Genomic DNA, 21,707 nt, shown 5'->3' on the forward strand with positions numbered 1-21,707 from the left:
ACTATGTCTTTCTCTTCCACACCCCAGAGTTTCCCATTAGTATTAGATCAATAATCTTCTTCTGTTTCCTCTACTATACTACATCCCATTCTAAGTGAAACCCTAGTAAATCTGAGAGAAATTAAATGTACTAATTGGTTTCCGAGGGACAGAGGAAATGAAACTACATTGTTTGCTGTAATAAGTATTTTAGCAAAACTGTTCGGAGGGATAATACAAAGCAAATTAACGAGTCTTGCTTGCTTTGTGTTGTTTGTTTTCTCACAATTCTTTTTCATGTTCTCATTATTCCTGAATTTTTATAAAGCTCAATTTCTTTCTCTATAGTATATGCAAAAGAAATAGTAAGAGTAATATGGTGGTATGTGATTCAGAACCCATGTGATTGCTTGAATGCTTTTGCTTTAGGTTACTGGCTACAGTATTTCATCTTACAGAAACATAGACATATTTGTGGGAATTCTTTCAAAGCATTGCTGCCTGATAATTTATTCTTTGCTTTATTGCATTTGCTGTTTTTTGTTTTTTTTACAATGCAATTCCTTATTTAATTATCTATCTTTTTTTTTTTAATTGGAGAAAACCTTAGAGTAGAACCAAGGACTGGGAAAATACCACACATCACAACCCACTGTGGATCATCACATTATATTAATTATCACAAGAAAATAATACAAACTACACTGAGACTACACTACGCAATGGCAGCAACAAGAAAAAGGAATAGCAATGGGATGTTCAATCTCTCCCATCCTGTTCACATCTGCGTTCAAGATCATCCTAATTGGTGCAAGACAAACGATCAGAGGAATCCGTGCACCATCTGGGGGGAGATTGCTAGAACTGTGCAGATATTTGGATGATGTGCATCCTCCAAACTGCTGCATGTACTAACCAACTCTTGAAAAGTCTGAGAGAGCTATTGGCATGGGCCAGAATGAAGATTAAGACAACAAAATCATGTAGGCTTTCTATTAGAAAGGGGTGAGGGACGATCTAATTACGTTTGAGGTGGAGGGGGAAAGAATCTTGGTTGTGGCAGAGCAGCCTATTTGAAGTTTAGGGAGATAATACAACAGATCTTTCAGACAAACACATGGCAGAGTTGGTCCTGAAACAACTGAAAGAAGGCCTGGAAAAGACAATTGTCATCTCCCTGACAAAATAAAGGTTTGGTGTTACCAATTTACACTTTACCATCGCCTGATGTGGCCACTAAAAATGAGTGAGATTTCTGCAGCTGCAGTGGCAAGGATGGACACCAAGGCCAACAGTTACAGAGAGACTGCATAACTGAACACTCACAGTGTCAGATGATTAAGGATGGCATGGGAGTTTACCAACTAACCCTAAGCTAAGCCTCCTAGAACATGGATGGGCGCACCTTGTGGTGATGGGGACAGATGTTACATTATTTATTGTTTTGGCATCATTGAATTTGAAAAGGAAGTTAACAGGTTTTTAGAACATTCAGCTGATTTGGGCATTATTTTGTGTAACATGGTCTATAACGTTAGGGGTTTTGCTTCGTTCCCTACAAATACCACACAGTTCGCTACCACTATTGTGCCCTTGAGCAAGAGGAAAGTCCCTGTCGACATATTCATAAAACCATCTACAAAATGACTACCTTTTGTTGGAATGCAAAATCCAGTAACAAGCTGCATGTGGCAATTGAGGAAATTTCATGTTTATGGATTGTGGAGGTGTGGACATGTATGTGCTTTTTTTCTATCGGAGCACTGGGTTCATTTTTACAACTTGGTGGAATGAAGGCTTTGAAACCTTTGAACAATAAAACATACTTTTACAAGTATCTTTATGTTTCATCATTACAGGGACATGTTAAAGATTGTATTGGTCATGCTGGTTAAGCTAAATGAACATCAGATGTGTCTGTGCCCGTGAGTTTTTGTCCATTGTTGATTGTGATGTGTGATCTGATTTACCACTACATTGAAAAAGAGCTGAATACTAATGACCAGAAGCAAGATTCCTTCTTTGCTTGTAAATCTACTGCTGTAACCAAGAAATCAATTTTTGTACATTCTGAGAGAGAGAGAGAGAGAGAGAGAGAGAGAGAGAGAGAGAGAGAGAGAGAGAGAGAGAGAGAGAGAAAGAGGAAGACTACATAACTGAACACTCACAATGTCAGATGATTTAGGATGGTATGGGAGATTACCAACTAACCCTTCTCTAAGCCTTTTAGAACATGGATGGTGGCACCCTGTGGTGAAGGGGACAGGAATTTTGAGGGACAGAAGTTACATTATTTATTGTTTCGGCATCACTGAATTTGAAAAAGAAGTTACCAGGTTTTTAGAATATTCAGCTAATTTGGGCATTATTTTGTGTAAAATAAGTTTTTTGCTTCGTTTCCAACAAATACAACACAGTCCGCTACCACTATTGTGCCCTTGAGCAAGGAGAAAGTCTCTGTTGACATAAAAACATTTGCTAAATGACTACCTTTTGATGGAATGCAATTTTTCTCACTCTTTTAGTAACAAGCTAACATGAGTTGAGAACATTTCATGTTTATGGTTTTTTCTGTCAGAGCACTGGGTCATTTTTTTCAATTTGATGGTATTTCGGCCTCTAAACTTTTGAAAAATAAAACATAATTTTACAAGAATCTTCATGTTTCATCATTACAGGGACATGCTGGTCAAGCTAAATGAAAAAAAAAAAAAATCAGATGTCCATCCAGTTAAATGGGCAGCGTCAGGGTGGACAATAACAGGGTGGACATTCAGTCAATAAATTAGCCACTACATGGTATGTGATTTAAACATATTTATAAACTTATATTGATTTTATTTCTGTTAACATAAATGTATTGAAATTTTAAAATAAAATTAATTTCCTATATATTCCCATAATAGGGTGGACATGTTATGCTTGAACACATATGACTAAGACCACAAAATAAAGGAAAACATAAATAAACTAAAGAGTTACAAACTTACAACAACTCAAAATAAAGTTGTAGAACAGCTTATTAATTATTAGACCGAACCTTTGTGTGGGTAGGTACACTTTAAATTCATGGCCAGAACAAAATGAAAAGTGGACCTGGGTCGGTTGCACCAGCTATACGTAAGTTACAACTTAGCCTAGTTTTGGCGTAAATGGGCACTGAGTGACAACTTACGCACTACAAAATATTTGAGCGTTGCACCATTAAACTTAGGTAGGACGTAAACCTACGTATGAACTAAATATTTACGGAAGCCGCCGACCAGGCATAACGGATAGAATAAAAGCAGACTGATATTCTATGACATCAAAATGACAGGCATCAATCATTTCGACATACAGTATGATGTTGACATTTGAGAGAGAGAGAGAGAGAGAGAGAGAGAGAGAGAGAGAGAGAGAGAGTTAATAATAATCAGTTCTGGGAAAAATGGAACAGTCTGAATAAACAACACAGTCAGGACATTGCCATAGAAAATGGAGACTTATGGAAAGACTATTTTAAAAACTTATTCAAAGAAATTTCTCCAGAAAATCTCAACTGGAATATACAATAAAAAATAACCAAATCCCTTTAGACTATCAGATTAGCAGAGAAGAATTTGCAGATGCACTTAAGAAACTAAAACCCAGAAAGGCATGTGGTTTAGACAACATTAGAACAGAAATGCTGAAGCACAGTCCAGCAGTACTGCAAGAGGCCTTGTTAAAACTCTTCAATCTGGTTCTGCAGTCTAGCTATTTTCCTGACACCAGGAGTATGGGCTTAATACACCCATTATATAAGAGTGGAGACAAATTCAACCCCAATAACTACTGAGGCATTTGTGTGAGCAGCAATCTGGGGAAGACTTTCTGCTTTATCCTGAATGCCCAGATATAGGCCTTCCTTAACAAGAACAATGTCTTGAGTAAGAGTCAGATTGGATTCCTACCAAACCACCGCACCACCGACCACATTCACACGCTACACACAATGGTCAACCAGCACGTGCATCAAAAAAGCAAAGGCAAAATTTATGCACGCTTTTTTTATTTAAAAAAAGCATTCGATTCCATTTGGCATGATGGTCTATATTATAAAATTCTACAATCCGGCATTGGGGGTAAAATGTACGATATTATCAAATCTATTTATTCAGACAACAGGTGCGCAGTTAAAATTGGCAATAAAAGAACAGAATTTTTCACTCAAGGGCGAGGAGTGAGACAGGGCTGCAGTTTGAGTCCAACTCTGTTTAAAATTTACATTAATGAGTTAGCAGTGCTACTGGAACAATCTGCAACACCCGGTCTACTCTAAATCATTCTGAAGTTAAATTTCTTCTCTATGCAGATGATCTGGTGCTGCTGTCAGCTACTGAACAAGGGCTACAGCAGCACCTGGACCTGCTGGAGAACTACTGTCAGAACTGGGCCCTGACAGTCAATCTGAAAAAACTAAAATTATGATTTTCCAGAAAAAAGCCAGATTACAGGACACCAGATACACATTCACTCTAGGGAACACTGCAATAGAACACACCCGACACTACGACTGCCTCTGTCTAAAAATCAGTGCTTCAGGGGGTTTTGTTCTGGCAGTGAATGCACTAAAAGAGAAAGCTAGAAGAGCATTCTATGCTATTGTAAGGGGGGTCCACCTATTGGTCCAATGAGGGCTTCCAACAGCGTGGATGAAGGTCTCCTGCATGTTCTGTCTTATCGTGCGCATTCAGTTTAAGTTATTTAATTCCAATTGCATAACTATATTATTCATTTTAAGATCCTCGTTTATTTTATCTGACTCCAATTATAAAAGTTTCTAAGGATATATTAATGTTCTAATCTTAGTTATTACTATTAAATTTGATTTAACGTTGAATCATCATATTTAACTCTATTTTATATTGTGCTGTTCATTCGGATTCCTGTCGTTTAGAGAGTCTCGCGCCGGCCGGTATATGCCAGTTTTGGTCATTAAAACAGTAATTGACTAAATACTAATTAGATGGCTGCTCCTGCTTGCCCTTTTATCTGCAAGAATTTTGTTTAGTCCCCTTGGATAGTAAACACTTAATTAGAGTAACATTTCTACCCAGAGGTCATGACCACTACATTTACAAAGATAGACCAACATACCCAAGTTAAAGTAGTTTTATATGAATATGCCATAGTTTAGCTAGAAAATATTACAATAACCAGAGGTTTAGACTTCACCCTATTTAGGCTTGGTCGACACTAAACGGAGATTCCCTATCGAGCCTGTACACATTAAGTACACTAGAAATCGTTTTTACATTGTTATTAGCGATGTGTTGAAAACCAGGGGCCGTCTGGTTTGCAACCATGCCAACAACAATCAATTGGTTTGATTTATATGTAGGTGGAAATGTTGAAATTTGGGTGGCAAGTTTGCTTGCAATTAGTAATTAAATCATCGATTTGTGACTGTAGCCATGCACATGTCCCATGTATATTACAGTATTTCAAAGGAAAGTTTTATGTAAACAGGTTTGTAATGTCCTATGTGTGAGAGGCTAAGTGTATGTGAGAGGCAGGCCAGATCTTCAGTGGATTAGTATTTTCAGAATCTAGGCCATTATATTGTTCCATGATGTGTAGTAATAAAAGTGTGTACTCTGTATGTTTAGGAGATGGGTGGAATCTGATCTAGAGCAATTGGTGTTGCACAATTTTGGTTCTGGTGCTAAACCGGGAGGCCATACAGCTATTTTCTTTTTTTTTTTGTAGAGCTGTGAGGTGTGAGTGGCCTGTTAGATTTGACTTCGCACCCATCTCCATCATGGCCAAATTGTTGTCCTGGCTTGAAGCAGGGGGATCAGAAACCTTTTGGCTTCTGTCCCTCACAAGATTGCAACCTGAAATGGGAACAACCACAGAGAGAGAAAACAGTTAATGTTGAACCTTTAATTCATTTGCATTTAGACATGTGGTACTTTCTTTATTTTCCTCTGATAGTCAAAGCCAAACTGTTACAGATCGCATTTAGTCTTATACTGTATGGTTTGTGTCATCGGGGGAATAAGCATTTTGTTTGAAAAATATGTACCATTACAATGTCTAATTAGATCAAATTAGACTGAGCATCTTTGGTGAGATCTGAATTACTGCTGATATTTTAGAGCAGTTTCACGTGTGTAGCACCTTGAGCTGTTTTTGCAGTTAAGTCTGCACTGTCTGCTGTTGTGAGCAATATAGGACCCAGTTCTGCTGGGGAACTTTCTGAGTTTTGTTAGATTTATTTCTTATTGTTCTCAACTCAGCTCTGTGGTCAAAGAACCAGTTCACATCTTTGGTGATGTTTTTTCTGCTTAGCATTTTTTAAGGGTGCTATTCACACGTTTTATCATCTATGATCTCTGTGGTCTGTCAGGGTTATGACATTTTTGCCTGATGTTTAGCATTTTACATACACACATCTTTCATTGTCTACACAGTGGAATGGTTCCCCTGATCAGATTTAAATTAAATTGGTGCTTCTCAGCGAGAGATGATTTGGTTCATTATCATGTGCCACTGTTTTTACAGCATTGATGCAAAGCAAACAACTACCTTACAGCATTGATGCACAGCAAACAACTACCGTATACCCTCCCTCTTGGCACTGATAAGAGAACCAATGAAATTTAATCACAAGAATTTTCAGGGCCAGTAAGGTTGTTCGGTTGGCATTGTCATTACAAATATACATGTCTAGTATACATTTGCAATGTCATGCATAACCTTTCCCATCTATGGGCATGCTTGGCCATTATAATATAATGCATATTATAATGTGATTATAATACAACTATATTATATTAAAATAGTATAAATTAAAATAATTTTATTACTGGTCTCTGGAGGTTTTCTGGAGTGAGATATTGGTCATCTCGCTGCTCTTTTGAGAATACATGCCTTTGATTTGGCCCTGTATCAGATGCATGAGCATGTGCATTGTGTGTACAGTAACATGTCAGGCTGAAAGCCTTTGATGGACATGCTGCTGTAAACATCCAATGACTGCAGGTACATTTTTACATGGGTCAAATTTCTGCTCAAGCTGCAGAGCTTTTGCAATTACAATTTGAAATTGAATGCAATATTCTAATTTTCTTGAGTTAAGATGCCACTAGGTGTATTCACATGCAAATCTATTTCAATATGAAAACGGGGCTGTTCAGAGTCAGAGGTGATGCAAGTTGCAAAGAGTGTTCTTAAGTTTTAAAGGCCTAATGAAGTTATTCAGTCTTCTTAAAGTTACTGAAGGTTAATGCTAATTGTTTAAAATTGTTAGTAGTCACATGGATTTTTGTACTCAGTATGGTTTGACAGCTATTTGGTAAATAGCACAGTGTGTCATATCAGAGATATCTGACATAGTAACACATTCAGCTTGAGACTGATGAACAATTTCAAGAGAAGCATGATTACTGTTTTTTCTAATTTATACAAGACGAAAAGTCTGGAATGCCCAAAGCATTTACAACATCTAATCTAAGTGTTTATTGTAACACTTACAGCAGAAACAGTGTTTAGCAGAGATGCAAATTTAAAAATAGGTCGTCATGGTACTCTTTATTGATTTATAAACTAGTAACATTTCTGTTGTTACTATGTTTTTTTCTTTTTATCACATCACTCTTTTTTTGCCCAATCTTGCTTTTCATATGCGAACACATTTACTTGCAATGTTTATATCTCAAACACTACTTTTTAGTTGTTTACAGTTGCTACCCGCTCATTCTTTTGAAATGTTGCGAGTTCGTTGCAGCAAAGTAAATAAACAGTAGCGACGGTGTTCATTGATTTTATAATGAAAGTTCCAGTTGCAAACCTCACTTGAATACCAGAATAAAACTTTGGATGATGTTATCTCCAGTTTAAGTCTCTCCTCGTTTGTGCGTACAAATAGATCATTAATTTGCAGATCAAGAGGTTTCTTTTCTCATATCCAGCTGCTATCATTTCCCTGATGTACATATGGTTTTGTCTAATATCTTTGGCCCCACCGGATATTTTTGGTCTCCGGTCTAACAGTGGGTATTCCGACCCGTTCTACAAAATGTGTCTATATGTGGTGCATCTGTGCTTTCCCTCAACTCTTCTAAAAAAGAATAGACTTACCACAGCAGATGAAGATAGAGAAGAAGATCAAACCTCATGTCCTGTGTATAGTTGGAATGGAACTGATTTTCGCGCTGATAAGACGTCACTCGCTCGTTGGAGATCACGGAGGCAGGTCACCACTTTGTAAGGGGGGTCCACCTATTGGTCCAATGGCGGCTTCCAACAGCGTGGATGAAGGTCTCCTGCATGTTCTGTCTTATCGTGCGCGTTCAGTTTAAGTTATTTAATTCCAATTGCATAACTATATTATTCATTTTAAGATCCTCGTTTATTTTATCTGACTCCAATTATAAAAGTTCCTAAGGATATATTAATGTTCTAATCTTAGTTATTACTATTAAATTTGATTTAACGTTGAATCATCATATTTAACTCTATTTTATATTGTGCTCGTTCATTCGGATTCCTGTCGTTTAGAGAGTCTCGCGCCGGCCGGTATATGCCAGTTTTGGTCATTAAAACAGTAATTGACTAAATACTAATTAGATGGCTGCTCCTGCTTGCCCTTTTATCTGCAAGTATTTTGTTTAGTCCCCTTAGATAGTAAACACTTAATTAGAGTAACATTTCTACCCAGAGGTCATGACCACTACATTTACAAAGATAGACCAACATACCCAAGTTAAAATAGTTTTATATGAATATGCCATAGTTTAGCTAGAAAATATTACAATAACCAGAGGTTTAGACTTCACCCTATTTAGGCTTGGTCGACACTAAACGGAGATTCCCTATCGAGCCTGTACACACCAAGTACACTAGAAATAATGCCTATTAGTTAGTGGGAGCTCTAAAGTCTCAGTCGGTGTTTCCCGTGCTCCACTCAACTGGCTTTAGTCCGCTGCTAACCTGGTCGAAGATTTGCGGAAACATGGACTTAACGTAATCTACTAAAGACAATAGTTTCAGAGTAAATCAGAATAAACTCAAATGTAACAATGTATTGACCAGGTAACATAATAAATTAATCAATTCCAATTAGACAGTGATAAGTCAAATTTAGACATTTTATCAAAACCTAATAAATTAAAATTGCCATTACCTGATATAAACTACACACAGTAAACTGTGTAGGATCGTCTGACTACAGAGAACCATGAACAATGTGTCACATCTCCTTAAATACCCAAACCATGATCAAAGGGAATTTTGGGTAAGTTCTGGGGACATACCTCATTAACATACAGGCATACAGAATGGGGACAGACCTCCATAATTATACAGCATTTGGCAAAGACCTTATAACTTTGTTACCAATAGAAAGAGACCATATACCAGTCACACTGAGACATTTTAAATGATATGCCTAGTCACATTATTTGTATACATCAGTCATGATATTTTGATGCATGTGGATCTTAGGTGAGTTTGAAGTGATTCTGAGCTGAAGGTGAAGGAGGAGTAGAGGGGGGCAGATGTTTGTGAGTTTTAGGAGAATAGGCCTAAATTGGCCTGAGGTGAGGTAGAGGTCAGATGTGAGATTTGTGTTTTATTGTCCTTGCTCAGTAGGATGTGTTGACTCAGGTGAAAATGTTCTTTGTCAATGTCAATCTTGATGTCAGCCTTACACTATTAAGGGCAAATTTACCCAAGTTGACATTCCTTTAACAATCTGGTGTAAGATCTTTGATAGTATTATAATGCCTATTGCTCTGTATGGATGTGAGGTTTGGGGTCCACTCTGTCTGGCAGATTACTCTAGATGCAGAATTCTGCAGAAACATTCTAAGAGTTCAGAGAAGAACACCTACTAATGCATGCCGGGCTGAACTAGGCAGATTCCCCCTTATTATACATATTGAAAACGATCCCTCAAATTTTGGACACACCTAAATTCAAGTTCCCCTAACACACTGCAACATGAAGCCCTTAAAACCCAAGAGCTTGAAGCCTAAAACCAGTCCCCTTTGTCAGCTGGCTCTGAAACTCACAAACCCACTAACCCACTAACAACTAACAAACACCAGTTTCAGACCAGCACTGCTGAACAAAACCAGATCAGAATAAACCAAATCATAAAAGAAAGCAAAAATTCATATTTGGAGCATTGGGAAAATTAAAGTAAAAACCAAAGCAAATTGGAATGTTATCGGGCCCTAAACAGATCATATAATCTGGCAGAATATCTGCACACTGTAAGAGATCCAAAACAGAGACGGATCCTCACTAAATACAGACTCAGTGATCAAAGTCTGACCATAGAAAAAGGCCGACACAGACAAACATGGCTTCCAAAGGAAGAACGAGTCTGTGCTCACTGTGACAAGGGTGAGGTCGAGACCGAGACACATTTTCTCCTTCAATGTGAGAAATTTACAGAGGTGAGAGAGAAATACCTCCACAAACTCTCAAACCTCATGCCACAGTTTTCCAGTTTGGCAGAAACTGATCAGATGCTGGTGTGACTGGTTGAGTACAATCATGCATCAGTTGCAGCTAAATTCATTTTTGAGCTGCACACCCTCAGAAACCAATCACTGCCTTAATGTACTTCATTCACAGTACTTTTATTTTCTTATGTTCATAATGTCATGTTAAATGCATATTTCATTTTATATTGTTTAGTGTATATTGTTATTATAGTTTTTATTTTATTTGATTCATTACCTTGCACCTTATTTTAATTCTCTTTATTGCTATTTGTTACTATTTTATTATTATTTGTCTTGTCATTATCTGTTTTGTGTATTAATATAAGAGAGAGAGAGAGATTTTAAGCGGCTCTTCAGCATGAAGCTGATCTAACGGTGCAGTTTTCAGGGACAAGTGTCAATGTATTCAAAATATATATAGGAAATTAAAATGAATAAATGTCTGTTTTTCCAGCCTGTTGTATTAGTATTTATTTATTAACCCTTATTTATTTTAGATACAGTTCCTATATATTGTAATTTACACAGAGCAAATATACTATTTAACCAATCTATTTTTATTACGTATTGTATTTTAATGGGGGTATAATTTATTACAGCTGACAGTTACAAGCAAACAAGGTTTGAACATCAACCGTGAACAAGATCAAATTGAAGCTGATGGCTTTTTAACACTTCTATGTACAAATTTGAAGGCTGCTTGTTGGATAAATAAGGGTAAAAGTCATATTATGCGACTACGCATTACTTTACGGAGAGCTTACGACCTAGTTAAGTCTTGTCTTAAGAACAAGTGGTGCAACCAAATGAAGCACTGACTTAGTTACAAACTAACTAGTAGTTACTAAACCCCTAGTGTGAACTTCACGTCCCAACTTAAGTGAGAACTTAGGCACAGCTCAAACCAAAACAATTCTTTTAAGTCACCACTTGGAAGAGCTGATACAATGTTGATATGACAATGTAATACAACGGTCTTTCTTTTGAGAATAAGAAGGACAAGCAAAACATAACAGCCTGCAGCTGAATAATATTTTTTAATTAATATTATTTTGCCTGATCAGTACTGATATAGCCTTACATGACATACAAAGCATAGTTTCATGTGCAAAATTCAATGATCACCTGTCTTTTGAACAACAATTATAGATAAACAGTGGGTTTACTGCAATAGACCTTTTTCCACAAACGGTGATGACGCGTTTCCGCCTTACTTATCAGCGTAAATCTTGCACATTTTTTTATATTAGACATTTTTTTAATATTGAGTGTAAATTTATAACATTATGATTTGTGTTATATTACCCTGGAATTAAAAATATTTACCACATCTGTTGAGAGTGTGACAGTAAATTTGGCATTTTTTCCCATTTTACTGTTTTAATCCACTGCTCTCAATTTTTTTCTCCTTCTTCAGGAAAGTCATTCAAATGTAATTATTTTAAATTTTTTTGGTCTTCTTGGCACAAATGGGTAAGTGAAAATAATATTTTCTGTGATCCCCCCCCCCCCCATTCATACCCTGCAAACGTTTACTTCCGCTTCTGTATGAAAAAGGTCTAGGATAGCATCTGCACTTCTCTAAAATGCAAGACGAAGAATATTTCATCAGATCGGCGTTTCTCACCCTCTGTTCATTTTCTGACCAAACATTAAAAGAGTACAATACACAACACCTTCTAGACAAACTTCATGCTTGATATGAACTTGATAGAGGAAAAAGTGCCATTGAGCATCACTGAAAATATCTCAAAATACCACCAGAACACACATCACTGGAATTAATTCACATTTTTAAAACAATAATAGATTTGACATATTTTCATGAAAGTGGTTTTGCAAAGTGTTAAATCATACATACAAAACATAAATCTCACCTTAAAAGGACAAAAGAGTATTTTTCATTCTGTTAAATAAATAACATCAGAACACAATAAAAAGCCAACAGATAAAATTATAGTCAACAGTTTTTAGATGTAGAATTTGTACAAGTTAACAAACCGATATTTTTACTTTGGAATGACAATGACTAAACTTCCATTGAGAAACAAAAATTCTATCACACAATCATTTCACTATATTATACTGTAAATTGTATTATTGTAATAAATGTGTTGTCTAAAATCTTCCAGGGTCTATAGGCCAGGATCTACGTACACAGCTGGGTGTGGTTCAAGTTCCCCTTTTTGGAAAAATTATTGCAAAAGAAAATGAGGATTTCCTGTGTGACATTACAAAATTACAAAACCTTTAAAAAAAAAAAAAATTGGGTATTCTCACACTTGGCAGGTTTGTTTAGATTAAATCAAACTCTGGTGCGATTGCTCTGTTAGTGCAGTTCATTTGGTGCACACCAAACAAGCGGACCGGGACTGCTCTGTATAAATACCACCATATACCTGTATACATATATGAATATAACAAGAGCATTTCGCCCAGCAGTAAGCATTGTTTTGAATGGTCAGCAAGTTCCATAAAAAAATATACATCATAAAAGCTGTCCAAACAGGTTGTGACATTTTCCTGATGCCTTTGGTTTTGTATTTTTAGGTTTGGTGTTAAAAATGCCAGTGTGAACACTAAGCGAAACAGGACTATATGTATAATTTACTTTTTTGGTCCGGACCAAGAGGACCAAGAGAACCGAACTACAAGTGTGAACACACCCTTAGAGTAAACCTCCTTACAAAGCTACTTCACAAGAAAGGAAGTACAATAGATATTTGTTCTTATTGTAAATTGAGACACAAATATATTGATATATATGCTGTTTTAAAGGGATGGTTCACCTAAAAATTACAATTATCTCTTCATTTACTCACCCTTATGCCATCCCAGATGTGTGTGACTTTCTTTCTTCTGCAGAACACAAATTAAGATTTTTAAAAGAATTTGTCAGTCAATACAATGCAAGTGAATGGTGATCAGACCTTTGTAGCTCTAAAAATCACATAAAGCAACATAAAAGTAATCCAAATGACTCCAGTGGTTTTCGAGGTGTGGGTGAGAAACAACAATATTTAAGTCCTTTTTTTACTCTAAATCGCCACATTTACATTCACTTTCCGATGTGAAATTGAAACTAAACAGGCCGCACATGTTACTTTTAGATGTAAAAGTGAAAGTAAAAGTGGAGATTTTGAGTAAAAAAAGGACTATTGATCTATTATATCGCTTCTGAAGACATGGATTAAAACACTGGAGTTTTATGGACTACTTCTATTTTTCCTTCATGCAATTTTTGGAGCTACAAATGTCTGATCACTTTTCACTAGTATATGGACCTACAGAGCTGAGATAATCTTCTAAATATTAAGTTGTGTTCTGCAGAAGAAAGAAAGTCATACACATCTGGGATGGTATGAGGGTGAGTAAATGATGTTAGAATTTTTAAATTTGAAATAATCCAGACCTTCCTCAGGGGCACAACAACCAAGTCCATCCCCACTCTCTTTATCAGGATAAACACTTACTTTATTATCAAGAGATAGAAAACTATGTTGTTTAGCATTGTTTTGAAAACAATTGGGAGCTGTCTTCTATTTTCATCACATTTCACTGTTGTCAGATAAACCACCAGTATCCTCTTTGCTTGTTTTTCTCATCACAGTTCAGTTGGTTTGTTTGACCCAAATAGATGCTGGGGTCAGTTCCACCTCTATTCAGTGCAAGTGTAGAAATGTAAGAAATCCATGCTGTTATCAATAACTCTGACAATAGTATATAGACTACTTTTTTCAGCATATAAATTTTTTTAATGTATGTGCCAAATAATCGTGCTTGCATTGGTCTATTGGTTGAAGGTGTTGCCCTACCTCTGCCTGCTAGTGGCAGCAATTGTGAGATGACCATCTAATTTCAACAGTCATTAATTTGATTAAGATCCAAACAGAATCTATTGAGACAATTTTGAGTTGTAAAATCAAATTCAAGTGAAATCCTGAATTAGAAAGATTAGAATTGATTAAATTTTCAAACACCAAGGGAGCGGATTTCAAATATTCCTCGCCTGAGCTTTCTGCTCGTCTGCTCTGTTCATAATTCGCTCTGATGTCTGCTCTTCAGAGACATAGCCGTGTTTATTGTACTGCGTGAGCAGCTTTTGTTATTCTTGACATTTTTAAAGTGATCCTTGATGTACTTGCGGAACTTTGTGGTGGCGAAGCAATACACCAATGGGTCCAGAATGCAGTTGAAGCCCATAAGCATCAGGGTGATCTGGTGAGCATCATTTAGGAGTTGTTTAGTCCCCTTGCTCCAGTTTTTTTCCAGACCCAGCACTGAAAGTACCCAGGGACCCTGCACCACATGATGGGGCAGGAAACAGATCACAAACACTCCCACAACAGCACACAGCATCCTCAAGGCTCTGCGCTTGGTACCGCCAGGCCGCTTTCCCGTACTTGCTCGAGGCTGACTGATAGGTTGGGACAGAAGAGCTTGCGCAATCGAGATGTTGCAGATAACAACCACTGAGAAAACAACAAAAAACATGGCAATAATAATGAAGTGGGTTGTGGCCACTGTAATTTTAGTATTATAATTCTGTCCATGATAACCCTCAAAACAGCGTAAAATTTTCTTCTCTTTGTCCTCCTGGACTCCAGGTTCAGTGAGGTATTTAATTGCTGGTGCAAGAGTGACAACCCAGACCAATGTTGAGACGACTGCCCCACGTTTCCAGCAGTCAGAGGAAGCGGCCACCAATGGCCTAGTAACAGCCCAATAACGGTTAATGCTGATGACAGTGAGGAAGAAGATAGAGCAGTATGTGTTGATAAAGAAAAATGTGCCTGTGATACGGCAGAGGGCATCAGAATACTTCCAGTCACCTCGATGCGCATAGTAGCCGATCCAGAATGGAAGAGCAGACACGAAGAGCAGGTCTGCAACCGTCAGGTTTGTCATGTAGATACGAATCTCATTCATGGCTTTGGAATCCCGCATATGGTGCAGTACATAAAGTGCATAGCAGTTGGCTGCCAACCCAAAGACAAAGACCAGGCCATAGAAAGCCGGGAAGAGAGTGTAACGAAACTCTGAGTCAGTGAATGTCCCGGATTCGTTGTCTTCTGTATTCTTAGTGGTCAACAATCCTGCTGGACTCACCATGTTGTGCATCTGAAAATTACACAGACTCTTATAGACATCATAAGCATCACATATGACACTGGCACTGAGTTATTCTCTGGCTCAAATACAATTTTATGGAGTTTAATCAATAGCTGTACCAGAAATCTGTCTGATCCAAGTTCGTAACCAGATACGTGGGGGGTTTTGGGGGGACTCTTAGTCTTGGTCACATTTACTTTTATTGGATGAAGAAAAGATGCAGAAGGGTAACATTCTGCTTTACATCTCCTTCTGTGTTCCAAAGAAGTAATAAAGTCATATGGGTGTGGAACAACATGAAGGATGAGTTAACAATGACAGAATTTTCATTTTTGGGTGAACTATAAACTAAAAACATGAGAGTGGTGAAATGTTTTCTCAACTGAACAGTGCACACATTGGGAAATAAGAAAATAAAATATATAATATATATATATATATATATATATATATATATATATATATACACACACACACTCACCTAAAGGATTATTAGGAACACCTGTTAAATTTCTCATTATTGCAATTATCTAATCAACCAATCACATGGCAGTTGCTTCAATGCATTTAGGGGTGTGGTCCTGGTGAAGACAATCTCCTGAACTCCAAACTGAATGTCAGAATGGGAAAGAAAGGTGATTTAATCAATTTTGAGTGTGGCATGGTTGTTGGTGCCAGACGGGCCGGTCTGAGTATTTCACAATCTGCTCAGTTACTGGGATTTTCACACACAACCAATTCTAGGGTTTACAAAGAATGGTGTGAAAAGGTAAAAACATCCAGTATGCGGCAGTCCTGTGGGTGAAAATGCCTTGTTGATGCTAGAGGTCAGAGGAGAATGGGCCGACTGATTCAAGCTGATAGAAGAGCAACTTTGCCTGAAATAACCACTCGTTACAACCGAGGAATGCAGCAAAGCATTTGTGAAGCCACAACACGCACAACCTTGAGGCGGATGGGCTACAACAGCAGAAGACCCCACCGGGTACCACTCATCTCCACTACAAATAGGAAAAAGAGGCTACAATTTGCAAGAGCTCACCAAAATTGGACAGTTGAAGACTGGAAAAATGTTGCCTGGTCTGATGAGTCTCGATTTCTGTTGAGACATTCAGATGGTAGAGTCAGAATTTGGCGTAAACAGAATGAGAACATGGATCCATCATGCCTTGTTACCACTGTGCAGGCTGGTGGTGGTGGTGTAATGGTGTGGGGGATGTTTTCTTGGCACACTTTAGGCCCCTTAGTGCCAATTGGGCATCGCTTAAATGCCACGGCCTACCTGAGCATTGTTTCTGACCATGTCCATCCCTTTATGGCCACCATGTACCCATCCTCTGATGGCTACTTCCAGCAGGATAATGCACCATGTCACAAAGCTCGAATCATTTCAAATTGGTTTCTTGAACATGACAATGAGTTCACTGTACTAAAATGGCCCCCACAGTCACCAGATCTCAACCCAATAGAGCATCTTTTGGATGTGGTGGAACGGGATCTTCGTGCCCTGGATGTGCATCCCACAAATCTCCATCAACTGCAAGATGCTATCCTATCAATATGGGCCAACATTTCTAAAGAATGCTTTCAGCAACTTGTTGAATCAATGCCACGTAGAATTAAGGCAGTTCTGAAGGCGAAAGGGGGTCAAACACAGTATTAGTATGGTGTTCCTAATAATCCTTTAGGTGAGTGTATATATATATATATATATATATATATTTACAGTTCTTGTTGCACTTAAATCTGTTTTGTATACTATTCTGATGATAGTGAAACTCTGTAAAATGGCACTTTTTGTACCACTGTCTCCCTAAGATGATTCGCTGATGTTTTTCCTCTTTTGTAAGTCGCTTTGGATAAAAGCGTCTGCCAAATAGATAAATGTAAATGTTCATGGTGATACATTTACATTTATGCATTTGGCAGACGCTTTTATCCAAAGCGACTTACAGTGCACTTATTACAGGGACAATCCCCCCGGAGCAACCAGGAGTCAAGGACACAATGGTGGTTCCTGTGGGGATCGAACCAGCAACCTTCTGATTAACAGTTATGTGCTTTAGCCCCTACGCCACCACCACTCCACAAGAGTGATACAAGAGTCCTCCGGCTTCACATCTGGGTTCTTTATCACCCTGTAGAGGTTTGTTGTGCGATAACAACCGGCTGACAGTAAATGATCACTTACTGAAAACATGGATTTAACCGCTGGAGTCTTATGGTTTACTTTGCTCCCTTAATGTGGATTTTGGAGCTTCAAAATGCTGGCAACCATTCACTTGTATTGTGAGGACCTACAGAGCTGAAATATTCTTCTAAAAATCTTAATTTGTGTTCTGCAGAAGAAAAAAGTAATGCACATCTGAGATGCCAAGAGAAGAAATGATGAGAATTTTCACATTTGGGTGAACTATCCCTTTAATTCTCATGATTGATGTACAAGTTCCGGATGTTATAATGTATTATTTTTCTCTCATCAGTTCATATTTATCTGCAATCTATCGCTTGCTGCAGAAAGGAAATAAACGGGGTGAAGCTTCATTTCCTAAAAACCACAGAACCCACAGCATCAAAATCTATTTTTCATTACAGAAGTTTAAATGGAACTACAATACCTGAGTTAAAGGGATAGTTCATATAAAACTGAAAATTCTCAAAATGTAAAGTCATCCGATACTCACCATCACGTTGTTCCAAAACATATGTATTTCTTTCTTTCCAAAACACGAACAGAAGATGTTTGGAAGAATGACCGCCTAAGTCATCATTCACTTTCATTGTATATTTTTTCCATAAAATTAAAGTTGTTTGTTTGGGTGAACTATCCCTTTAACTGAATGATTATTCTTAAAAGACAATAAATAATTCTAATTCTGTGACTTCTCAGACATCACATTTAGTAGCAGACATGATACGCATTACAGTATAATTGATGTCACAGCAATAATACAAACTACGTGTAATTGTAAGCAGTGCACAACATTTAATATTACACTTTTACACTGTAATATTATTTCGTTTATTTGCACTTTGTTCACAGAACTATTGCATATGAATTAGGCTGTACAGCGGGGTTTTACAGCACTGCTTCTGCCCATAGTCAATATGCCTCGTGATAACATAGGAAATGTAACAATAGACAAGTTTCACAAGACTCAAACCCGAACAAGAGACAACCAGTAACAGATAAACTTTCTTAAATAAGCACAAGATTCGGTAGAGCAGAGAAATAAGATACACAACAAATGTTTACAGTGTGCGCTGCCCGTGAGAAAACTACAACGCTCCCATTATCATGAATGAACGGATCTGTCATCACCGCTGTCTCTACACTGACAGTTTAATGATAATAAAGGGAACGTTCTCGCTTTGTCGCGTCGCGTCTTTCTTACAGTCTTGAAAAGTGGTGAATGTATTCTAAATGCACACAACACTAAATTTTTTCTTAACTCACCTCGTATTTAAAAGCGATTTGATTGATTCAGCTGGCGCTTCTCTCGTGCTACACTCTCTCGACTTCACGAGCACTACTGTTTAATACTTCAGGCTCAAGAGTCACGCCCTTCTTAATCGTCCCAGCTCCATGCCAGGAAATTTGTCACACTTTTTCAGAGAAACAGTATTTGTATACAAAATGTAGAACCGTTGAATATCTACCATCTCTATATGAGACTGATTACAAAGGTTTACAAAGGTGTAAAGTCATATAAATAATTAAATATGGCGTAATTAAAGCCATATAAATATCTGTAGTTGTAGGGGACATAGCCATCATTACATCAGCCAGGCTTAGGGAGTAATGGACTACTTGTAACAGCATTAGGTAATCAGGATAAAAAGGCAACTGTAATCCATTACAGTTACATAAAACCCCATCTAATCAGATTAAAGTTACATAAAAAATTGCCATTAATGCCAGGATTATAAAATTTACATTTCTGACAAAATAGTGAATTTTCCTGATATAAAGTGATACAGACCTCTGTTTGTTTTGAGTGAGAGATGGTTTAGATAGCATTTTCTTCGGGTTCTCTCTCATTTACTGTCCCATGCGTAAATAACACCTGTCTCACTAATGTCACGGCTCCGGTGAGTTTGTCAGTTTGTTTCATATTTGTATGTTTTGTCATTTTCTCTCCCTCATGTCTCACAGGCGGGGCCGACATGCATGATTAGCCTTTCCGTGATTGTGTATCTTTTCAATAAGTAATTGAAAAGATACACTAAACGTTTTAAAATGTTTTGATTTATTCTTTTAAACTAGATGTTGTTTTCCCTTTGGAATCAAAACTTTTTTACCCTTTAAAATCCTCCTTAAACAGAAACATAAACAGAAATCAGCCATAAATTGTAAGCTGGTGATATTTGACTTTGGATCATGAGCAAGCAGAGGAAAGACACTCTCCAGCATTGAATTATGACAGTAATAACGATGATGACGATGATAACATGATCTACCTATTGAATACAGTCTGAAGTTAATAAATAGTGCAAATTACAATTGCCTATACACACTAACTGCAATACACGGTAGAATTACACTTTACAGTGTTTTAGAATCTGAAGTATATCCTGTCAGATTTAGTTTAATGTTAACCAAGACATAATTCATAATTCATGCAATCTGGTTATGTTTGCGTTATGAGAAATTAGATTTTACTGTAGCAGACAGAGAACCTGATTTCTTTAAAAATACCGGGTTGTTCTACATTAACAGCTCGTTTTCTTTCCCTAAGATCTAGTAAAAGCTACAACAGTACTCCTTTCACAATATTACTTTCATGTTCTATTTGCATTCAAGGGACAATTTAAAATTAACGATCATAATGATTTTATCTTGACTTTATTTACATATGTGCCCTTGTGGTAATCCAAAAGTAATGAAATTAATCTGATTACATTACTTTCATTATTGTTTATTGGATAACATTACGTATTACATTTATTGTTAAGTAATCAGTTGTCTGGAATGGATTACATAAAAAAAATAACTTTGGCAACAGCCTTTGTTTTCAGATTAACAATTTTTTATTGATTCACAAAAATTAATATAGAAAAACAATACATATATAGACAGAATCAATATTAACCCCCACTATTTCCCTTCCCCCTCCCAATGCCCAGTCCCACCCTGGCCCCAACAACATCCCGGTGGTCATAAATGATATAGACACACACACACACAAAAAGTCAATAAAAAAAAAATATATATATATATATATAATCTCACATATCCATATATGACATATACCCGCCCCATTTCTCCACAAACAAGCTGTACTTCCCCATTCTTCTAAATGACCCATCTTCAAAGGCCACAACCCTTCCCATCTCCTAGCACCACTGAAAAGAGGGTGCTCCAGCTGACCTGCAGCCCCTTAAAATTATCTGCCTGGCGATCATAATACTGGTTAAGACCCAATTCTTTATGTGTCTATTTTCAATATCGATGACTGCCCCATCACCCAAAAATAATACTTGAGTGCCCAATACATTGCACACTAAACTCTGAACCTTCAACCAAAACTCCTGGATCTCAACATACCCCCAAAAGACATGGGTTATGTCTCCATCCTCTGATTAGCATCGCCAGCATTTCTTTAAGACCAAGACTATACAATCTAGACTATACAATCTAGAGGGGATCCAATAGAACCGTTGTTATATCTATTTTTTTTATTGCATAAGGCGCACCCTTGCGTCTATAGATACAGACTTTATGTTTTTTTTAATCCTTGCCCACTGTGGTTGAGGCTCCATCCCCCAGATTCTGAATTAACAGGGAGTAATACACTGATGCCTCATGACCTTTTCCAAAAGAAGTAATCACCAATCTCATAGTGTCTGCCGCTTTAGGGGGGTGTATGCTACTCCCAAAAATAGTACTGAGCAAGTGGTGCAGCTGTAGATACCTAAAAAACTGAGATCTGGGGATCCCAAAATGTTGAACACATTTTTCAAAGGATCTCAACACACTACTCTCATATAGGTTACCGAGTGTAGTATCCCCCTCACAATCCTTCTGACCAGCAGAAAGGGGATTTATTAATACATAGTTTGGGGTTCAGCCATAAGCTCGAGGCATCATTTAGATAAATATCTGAATTAAACACTCTGGACACTTTTGTC

General features: G+C 37.3%; 1 protein-coding gene across 1 annotated transcript; it reads right to left on the reverse strand.

Annotated features, from left to right (window-relative positions):
- Positions 1-11,361: 11,361 nt before the first annotated feature.
- LOC127662430 (platelet-activating factor receptor-like) lies at positions 11,362-19,114 on the reverse strand. The gene is given in 3 exon segments (XM_052153601.1): positions 11,362-14,505; positions 14,508-15,584; positions 19,033-19,114. Coding segments are annotated over 2 exon segments (1,125 nt in total). The 5' UTR covers positions 19,033-19,114; the 3' UTR covers positions 11,362-14,457.
- Positions 19,115-21,707: the final 2,593 nt, after the last annotated feature.

The sequence above is a fragment of the Xyrauchen texanus genome, chromosome 22, assembly GCF_025860055.1.
Source record: "Xyrauchen texanus isolate HMW12.3.18 chromosome 22, RBS_HiC_50CHRs, whole genome shotgun sequence".
NCBI lineage: Eukaryota > Metazoa > Chordata > Actinopteri > Cypriniformes > Catostomidae > Xyrauchen > Xyrauchen texanus.